Here is a 9,723-nt window from a genome sequence, read left to right on the forward strand (position 1 = left end):
GGCATGAGATAACAATTTAATTACTAATAAGCCTATACTTTGATCTTCCTTGTTAACATGGTAAACAACATACATAGATCTCTTAGAGCAGGTGCAATAGCAGGCTAAAAACCAGCTTTAAGCATATTTTAAAAAGATAAGAGGGGAGAGAGAAGAGAGGTGGACTACTATTGGACTCCAAGATAAAATATGTCTATGACATGTGAAACCATGTATTGATGTTTTATAGGTAATTAATTATTGTATGAATTGGCTATTAGATTGACTATAGATGAATTGGAGCCAGTAGTTAGCTATACTATTGAACTTGCTCTTACATTGTTTATGCTGATGCATGCGTGTGCGTTTGCAATGATGCCACAAAAATCTCCAATGATCCCGGTCGCAAGAAATTCCATGGGCTGATGCATCATATGCGTGCGTGAACGGGTAGGGTCAGATGTGAGAGAATCCGATGATAAAAGGATCGAGTGTGTGCTCCAGCAATCTGAAAAGGAGATCCATGGACACATTGCAGCTGCTTTGACCTTTCTGCTGTGTCAAATTCAGACGAACCATTTGTGTGTGTGTGTATATATATATATATATATATATATTTCTCAAATGCCTTTAAAAAATTCATCCCCATAACCATGTGTAGTATATCAGACGATCTTGGAGCACATGCAGGCACACGCATACACTCATTAATCACTCATATTTGTATATTCCTAAAATTTGTTGGTAACAATTGCACATTTATGATTTGGATACCAGTTGGGTTACTGTGACCATATGGTTTTTTTATAATTTGTTTTTATGTTTGAAGTTTCATCTTTACACTAGAAATTTTATGGATAGAAAATTTATGCATATAAACAAATTTATAGCATATAAAATATGTAGTAAACAAATATCTACATGAAAATACCATTTTAAAAAATATATATGTACACAGATTATACACTAAAATGTTATATGTATACCTAGAGAGTGAGAGTTTATATATATAAAGAGCTCGCGCAGGATAAAGGGAGCACAAACATTTGTCCATCAGCCTTTCTTTCAATAGGCTTACCTTGTCAACTCGTAATCAATGATTATGACAAATTAAGTATCATTAACAAGCGTTTGACTTCACATTTTGCCACTGACAAGCGCCGGTTCTTGAAAAGATCACCGTACGTACAAACCAAATTGCGATATTCCTAAAGGTTGTAGACACCAATATTTCAAATCTATGATTTGGATCCTAGTTGGGTTAGTTAATTATAATCCTAGGGTTGCATGCGTACGTTCTTAGGGAAGAGTGTGCGTGCGTTATGAGCATCTGCACTGTACTGTGTTCTAAAAAAAATTACAATCCTACTCATGGTATCAAGGGTTCTTCTCTAGGGAAATGAACGGTAGAGAAATATATGTGCACGTGAGTTTCTTAATTTGTGTAATTTCCGTTAAATCTTTCTGCATATATATCATTGTTTTCATGAAACTATTTTAAACTCATTTATCAACTTTATAATATTTATACGATGCATAATTGTTACAAATCACCTGACTGTTCAACCACTCGATCGGTTCTGTAGAGAATAAAATTAAGCAACATGGTCATACATACCCTTCTGGCCAGTAACATAACAGCTTCCAATCTGACCGGATTTACGTCACGATCGAAGTCGTACCAAATTTTCCTCCCTAATTGATACTATGGATGTCAACAAGACAAGGTAATTTAACTAAGTAGCACCACTACGTTCACACACACACACATTCCCTTTTCCTAACCAAACCACTGCAGGTCGAGGCCCCCATAGTTAGTTAATATATTAAAGACAAAAGAGAGTTTGTGCACAGTAAATATACTTACTCACCAAGCATACAGATTAGTAATTCCTGGTCAGTTTACATATAACCAGCTGCAAGCCCTAATTAGTTTCCAAAACAAAAATTCTTACACTGCCACATAGAATATTTTAACACATGCACGGAGTATTAAACATAGAGAAAAAACAATTACACAGATGTATAAATTACGAGACGAATCTTTTAAGCCTAACTGCATCACGATTTGATTTTCTAATGATGAATTAATTATGCTTAATAAATTCGCCTCGTAGTTTCCTGGCGAAATCTGTAATTTGTTTTATTATAAGACTATGTTTAATACTTCAAATATATATCCATGTATCCGATGTGATAATTAAACCTAAAAATTTTCCCGGCTAAACATGACCTTAATCTGAAGAGTAACAAAACAAAAAACAAAGATTGAGATGTGGAGATTAATTTAGAGGCGAGGACAGACAAGGACAAAGGAATTGCATTTGGGTGACATCAGCCTGCCATCCATCCTCTCCTTTAAAAAGGCTTCACACCCACAGAGCTGCTTTCACTCTCCTTCTCTTCTTTCCTCCTCATAGCCTAGGCACCTTCATTCCTCCTTCCACCTTCTTCCCTCGATCGATCGTCTTCTCCGTCTCCGGCCGCGCATGCAGTGCATGGCGCAGGAGGGCTCCGAGGCCTCCGTCGCCAGCTCGCCGCCGGCGCCGCCGCCTCCCCCTCCGTCGTCGTCGTCGTCCACCTCTAATTCGTCCGCGGTGACCACGCCTTCTTCGTGGTGGCGCGACATGCAGCATCACCACCAGCAGCAGCAGAACCACCACCATGGCGGCTACGCGGCAGCGGCGCCGGCCAGCTGGCTGCCGCCGCCCTCCTCGGCCGCCGCGCCACGGTGGCCTCCGACGATGGCGGCAGCCACCACGCAGCAACACCACCATAACCACCACCACCACCGGACGTCGTCGTCCTCCGGCGCCGACCAGGACGACCTGTCGGCCTCCAACGCCACCATCACCTCCTTCACCAACAACACGTCCACCAACCACTCCGGCCTCAGCATGGACTCCTCCGGCGAGGCCGCCGCCGCTGCCGCCGCCGCCGAGAGCCACCTCATCTGGAATCAAGTCCTCATGTGAGTAGAGCACAGTACATATTATATATACATGTATATATAGTACAACAATTAATTAATTACATATATATTTATATATATATAGTACATATGTACAAAATTTTGCATATTCGAAGAGGGCGTGAAAAGAAGGCATGCGTCCACTACCCTTTGTCGCAATGCGTCCAAAGAGCCCTCACTTTGCCTAGATTCTAATTAATTTAAAGAATATAAATTTGTGCATGCATCTCTTAGCTAAGCTACCAGCTAGTGACATCAATCCCTAATAACCTTGCTTAATTCTCAGCTAACTAGGCTGATTAAAAAGGGAATTAATTAAAAAGGGAACAAGAATATGTGCAAGTACATATGAAAATAATATGAATAAATGACTTGCCCTCTAGTAGTAGCAAAGAGAGCTAGATAGTGGCAAGGGGAAAGATGAGAGCACAAGAAGGAGAGAGAGAGAGGGAGGAGCTAAAGCAAAGCCAAAGAAAGGAGCTTTTGAAATAGTGTGTGATATAGGGGAGGCTTACATGTGTATCTAGGCATCTATTATGATTCTTTGGCTATAAGGTTCTTTAATTCTCTTTCTTTCTCTGATAGATTTTTGCTAGCTAGCTAGCTAGATAGATAGATAGACAGGTTCTTGGAATTGGAATTAGCATATGTGTGAGATTGCTTGCTTGGGATAAGATTTCCCCATTAAAGAACTAACCAAAGTAAATTCCATGGTGTAATATATATACACATGCTTGCTATATATATATAGTTGAATTACTTCCTAGCTAGCTAGGCTTTGGTAGAACAAACCTAGGTGTAGCTAGCAATGCCAAACTAGCAGCAGAATATTGATTAGGGTTAAATAATTAAGTGCAGAAGCAAAGCAACAAATAATTAGTAAGATTTGTTAGTTTGGTACGGATCCCAATAAAGTGGAACCATATCAACAGCATCCATGTCTGCATGTACTTTAATCCCAATTCCCAAAGATGATCTCTCTTCACATTCTCCACATGTAGTAGTACTACTAGCTAACCATGCATCTACTTTAATTGATTGCATAATGATGCACTATATGATCATTAACAAGGGCAAGAATATGATTGATAATAGTATGAAATTATATGTGCAATTCGATGGCTTGTTCACTTATGTCGTCTTTGGATAGGGGCGCCGGCGGCGAGGTAGGGAGGAGCATGCCGGCGGTGCACGACGCCCACGACGACAGCGAGAACTTCCTTGAGCTGCTCAACTCGAGGTCGCTCGCGCCGGAGCTCTTCGCGGAGCCGCCGGCGTGCGACTACCTCAAGAAGATGGAGTACGGAGGTGGAGGCGGCGGCGGAGGAGGAGGAGGAGCATGGCCGGAGCACCAGTTCACGGCCGCGGCGCTGGAGAAGCACCTGAGCTCCGCCGCGGGCTACGGCGGCGCGCTGGCGCACCACCACCACCACGCCGCGGGCGCGCCGGAGCGGCTCACGGCCAACCTCTCTGACCTGGTGAGCAACTGGTCCATCGCGCCGCCCAACCACGCCCACCACGTCGCGCCATGCGATAACCCCGCGGTGGCGGCGGCCATGGGTACCCACGGCGGCAACGTCATGAAGCACGAGATGGGCGGCGGCGCGATGCTCCAGCAGGAAGCGGCCGGGACCGGGAGCGGCGGCAGCACCGGCGGCGGGCAAGACTTCCTCAGGCCGATGGGCCTAGCTGGGTCTTACAGCTCCATGCTAGGGCTGAGCAGCAGGATGTACGGCGGCGGCACCGCCACCACCATGGACGTGCCGTGGGGGAGCAATGCCGGCGCGGCGAGGAGCCTGTCGGACCTGATATCGTTCGGCACAGGCGCGCTGGACAAGCCCGCCGCGCCGCCGCCGCAGTCCTCCGCGCCGGCGAGGACGACGACTTCGTCGGCGGACTACAGCAATAAGAAGCAGCAAGGACAGCAGGAGATCTCGTCCCCAGTACGTAACATATACACACAGACACAGTCCTGGCCTGCTCGTCGCCGGCCCGTGAAGATCGATCGTGCTGACGAGGCTACGTGCGTGCGTGTGGTTGCAGGCGAAGACGAGCAGCGGCGGCGGGAAGGAGGGGAGGAAGAAGCGGTCGGAGGAGGCGATGGCGTCGGAGGGGAGCACGAAGAAGTCCAAGCACGAGGCCACGTCGCCCACCTCTTCCCTCAAAGTAGGCTCGCCCCCATGCATGCATCCTCATTTCGATCTGCATTGCCATGCATCCATCTACATTCATCGTGATATCACATCTGCCATCTGATCGATCCATATATGTGTTGTGATCTTAGCTTTGATGCATATTGGATTTAATTTGATTGCCTCTATATATTCATGTGCATCCATGAACAAATTGCAATCGATCAACGACCAATTCCGTATACTCGGGGTTGTTAATAGAAGCGAAGCGGACTGGAGTAATCTAAAAGATGAACTACGTACGGAGGTTGAGTTGGACGGGTTCAAGCCGATCCACAGCTCTAATCCAAATTCTACTCCTATAGTTAAATTTAGGAGTTGAGTCCTACAATACAAAACAGACCCTTCGTGAAGAGCCTCCCTTTGGTCACATAGATGATATTTTCAATAATGACAAGGTCATTAATGTAGTTGTTTGGTTACTACTTACTTCGTCTTAAAATAAGTCTATTTTCTTGTTTTTGGATGACACTTCGTCTTATTAATTTTTTTATGATTTTATTGTTATTAGATAATAAAATATGAATAGTACTTTATGCTTGACTAATTTTTTTTTAAGTTTTTCTAATTTTGTTAAATAAGACGGATAATCAAACGTTACACACAGAAATCAAAAAAATAAAGTTTTTATGGGACGGATGTAGTACTTGCTAGCTATAAAACTTACTAAAAATAGTAAAGTTGTCATATTGTGAGACTATTTTAAAAAAATCCTGCTTATCACTTTCAAAAGTTGAATAGAAGTATTCTAAAGAGGAGTTGATTATCAAAGTTTGAATATGTTGACTTACTGCATGCACGTCTTTTAAGCATCTATTATTTATTCGTAACAGGAACGAGTATAAATATTATGATGAAGAGTTTGATTAATTTCTTCCACAACCAATTTGCACTGATTAACAAAATAAACTATACAAATTATTTGACTTAGAACAAACATGCATGATGCTTCCATAGAGATCAATTGTCAATCGTCTAATATAGAAACATGTGAGGATTTGAAAAAAGAAGAAGAAATTGGACAATTAGTAAGGCATCGTCAGGAACAGCATTTTACATGAATATTAATTCAGTTCCCATGGGAATCTGGAAAAATATCATGTTCTAGATTAAGGAGCGCTAATTATCTAGATTTATCAAGCTCATCGAATCCGCATGTTATATCTCATGGCATTCATGCATGTATGCTACAACCCTTTAATCGTGTATATAATGCCCGGCCGGCTAATTAACAGATGAGAAGCTTAATTATAACTTTATAAGCTACAATCCTCTACATGACAGTCATGCATGGTGCATTATATATATACATTCCTAATGAAAAATTAGCCCAAATTGTTAGGCCATATATATCAGTGGAACCGTACGTACATAGGTTTCTGTTTACATATAGCTTTTATCTATCTTTTTAGCTAGGATATATCGCTGATCGATGCTTGGTTTAACAGTCGCAGGTTCCAAAAGTAAAGTTAGGGGACAAGATCACTGCACTGCAACAGATCGTTTCACCGTTTGGAAAGGTAAAGTTCAATTTCAAAATATATCTTGGTGAAATAATTTATGCATCTTCTCCACAAATTCAACTAACTAATTATCCCTGAAATGATGCAATAATTCTGAACGGAGCTCCTGAATATTTAATGATGTAATTAAGAGAGAGTACATAGTTTTCTTTACGAATGTTTTTATGTATAGACATACAAAGAAAAAAATTAATTGATTATGAAATCTTTTCTTTTCTTTTATGTGTTCAGTTAAACCTAAAGCGTCTATAAACATATATAAACTGTTGCCTCAAATATGGATCCCATCTGAGGAACCTGACATTTATATTTAGGTTTGTTAAATCGACTTCTCTTGCGCTTTAGAGTGAACTTTGCTCTTTATGAATTTTTCAGACTGACACAGCATCGGTGCTATATGAGGCGATAAATTACATTAAGTGGTTGCATGAACAAGTGCAGGTAATTAAGTTGCTGAAAACTTTCTACTGATATTTCTTCTCAAATCAAATATATGGTCAATTGTTCCTAATTTATAATAACCTCTTATAAGGCAAAGGGCTTCATATATTGTGTGGTTGCTTTTTAGGTCAGTCCTCAAATAATTTAGGATCTTTAGAAATATATAACCCCTCATAATGTTCAAAAGAAAACGATAAAGTCGAACATAAAAGAAAGTTAATTATTTCGGAGTATTAACTTTCAAAACTAGTCAAATAGAACCTCAAATGGTGGTTTTGATTGGCATGCATGGTAGTAATTTGTTAACATGTACTCATATTAGGTATGTTTTTGTTGATGCCAATCTAAGTGACATCCATGTCAAGAAAACATCGGAGTTTGCAGTAGCAAAAACTACCGTCAAGGTCAAAAAATAAAATAAAAGCAATGCATTGCTAGCTAGGGTTTTATTTGTTTTGGCATTAAAGTCGATGGTGAAAACAACTGGTATTTTATTTTAAGGTGAAGAATCAACTTCAGGAAGGGCTCAAACGCCAGAAGTCAAATTTACTCAAAAATTACTTTTGATCTTTTTATCTTTATAAATCTCTATCTATTAGTGTGGATTAGACGATCAATAGCATATGTTCCCCTTCTCATGCATATGCTCGTCAATATGAGAAGAAAGAAATCAAAGTGTGTTGTGTCATTGCCACATTTAATTTGCTAATGGAGAACTTTACACAACCTTTTTATGACTTGTACAATATAAGCAATGCAATTATTGTTTTGTCAAAAAAAAAGGATGTTTAAAAGAAGGCCCCCGTATATATATTTGATATTTCCATAGGGAAAAGGAGCCACTTTGATTGATCTTAAGATTAAGATGAATATGTGATGCTGCACGGCCAATTATTGGGAGACACGTGTCGCACCGGCAAAGCCTACCTCAGCTCGATTATCGTACCCTTGTTAGAGGGCCCAGAATAGCCTTTCCTTTTGTTCGTATTTTGCACAACATGAGGTGTTACTAGTGCTGCTGCTTTTGTGTTAATGGAATGCATGGTCATGGCCCCGTTACACACACACAAACTTTTTTGCAGTTTGGCTCTGTTGATCAGTTTGTCGTTCTTCATTATATGCTGGGCAATTTTTATCATCCTTAAGAAGATACAAAGAGATATCGCTGTTTTCTATGTAAAATTTGGTATATTCTAGTACCTAATATATTAAGAGGTACCAAATTTTACGTAGAAAACAGTGGTACCTCATGGTACCTCCTTTAAGGATCGGAAAAATGCTCTTATATGCAATATGGAAAACTTTATGCTGATCAGTTTTTTATGCGACCAACCATGTAAAATTTAATTTGACACTCTCTATTTCATCCTTAATTTGTTGCAGTTGTTGAGTGACCCATACATGAAGTCCAGTAGTAGCAAGGTAAGCTACAAAACTTAATATATTGTATACACTTCTCCAGAATACATACTTTTGATTTGAATATATGTATATGTCCTCATCGAATCTGACCTATGTATCAAACTTTCCAGCTAGAATTTTGGTCACACAACTAGGGTCAAATTATACATACATATTCAACAATCAGATCGAGCTATATATGCATGCATGCATAATCCATTCTTACACTGATCAAATGACCTATATTATTTAGAGACTAGCTAAGCTAGCTAGTCACTACTACATACCCTAATTAAGATGTTCCCTCCATTGCTCAAAGGATATATAACACACCACACTAAGGCAAATATATAATTAATTAATTATATTATTATCCAATACCTTATTGATGATGAAGTGGTTTACAATTTTTTTTTGCAGGATTACAATGCATGGGGAGGGTTGGATAGGAAGGAGAAGTCAGATGCAGAGGTTGACTTGAGAAGTAGAGGGCTGTGCTTGGTGCCTGTCTCCTGCACCCCTCAAGTGTACAGAGATAACAACGGCCCAGATTACTGGACGCCACCCTATAGAAGCTGCTTATACCGATGAATTTATAATTAAATGTTGATCATTGTTTATTATTATTATTATTAATTACTGAATAATTTGTGGTGAATATATGGTTAGAGAAAAGGACATTCATAGCCAAGTAAGTTTAATTAGAGCTCTATTTGTGTACGGCCACAGATTAATTGAACTTCCCCAATGTATCTTCTGGTTTGTTGATTAATTAGTAGGCATATATGGTTCCTGTGATCAGCATCGAGCTATTGATAATGGCTTTTGAGTATTAATCAACCCATTTTATTACCTACATTCTAAAAAAGAAAGACGGCGTCCTAAAGTGTCAAAATATTAAACCATTAATTAATAGATGGAAAATATTATGATATAAAATAATGCAAAAAAATTATATTCGTGATTCTTTTATCAAAAACTCTTTCAACTCGTCGTATTTTGATATTTTTATTAATGTGTAGTTGAGAAAGTGATGATAAAATAATTTCATTGTAGTCTGTAGAGTGCGTTAACACTAAAAATGTCGTCATTTTGAGAATAGTGATAGTACTTCGGAGATGTACTTGATCTATTCAATTGAGTGATAGTTATGTTATGTTGGCTATGTACGTAATATGTTTCTTATTTGTGAATTATCTTTTGCGCCTTAATTAGT

At 39.7% G+C, this 9,723-nt stretch overlaps 1 protein-coding gene across 1 annotated transcript; it reads left to right on the forward strand.

Annotated features, from left to right (window-relative positions):
* The first annotated feature begins 2,177 nt into the window (after positions 1-2,177).
* LOC102714306 (putative lysozyme-like protein) lies at positions 2,178-9,311 on the forward strand. Its single transcript, XM_040525660.1, has 7 exons — positions 2,178-2,950; positions 4,101-4,893; positions 4,994-5,116; positions 6,591-6,662; positions 7,041-7,106; positions 8,490-8,528; positions 8,928-9,311. Exons 1-7 carry the CDS (start codon positions 2,469-2,471, stop codon positions 9,096-9,098), a joined length of 1,746 nt encoding a protein of 581 aa, XP_040381594.1. The 5' UTR covers positions 2,178-2,468; the 3' UTR covers positions 9,099-9,311.
* Positions 9,312-9,723: the final 412 nt, after the last annotated feature.

Source organism: Oryza brachyantha, chromosome 7 (assembly GCF_000231095.2).
Source record: "Oryza brachyantha chromosome 7, ObraRS2, whole genome shotgun sequence".
Lineage (NCBI taxonomy): Eukaryota > Viridiplantae > Streptophyta > Magnoliopsida > Poales > Poaceae > Oryza > Oryza brachyantha.

Coding starts and splice junctions, on each gene's coding strand:
- LOC102714306 (XM_040525660.1), top strand. CDS start 2,469: ATGCAGTGCATGGCGCAGGAGGGCTCCGAGGCCTCCGTCGCCAGCTCG. Junction 4,894..4,993: donor AGCAGGAGATCTCGTCCCCA/GTACGTAACATA, acceptor GTGTGGTTGCAG/GCGAAGACGAGCAGCGGCGG. Junction 8,529..8,927: donor TGAAGTCCAGTAGTAGCAAG/GTAAGCTACAAA, acceptor TTTTTTTTGCAG/GATTACAATGCATGGGGAGG.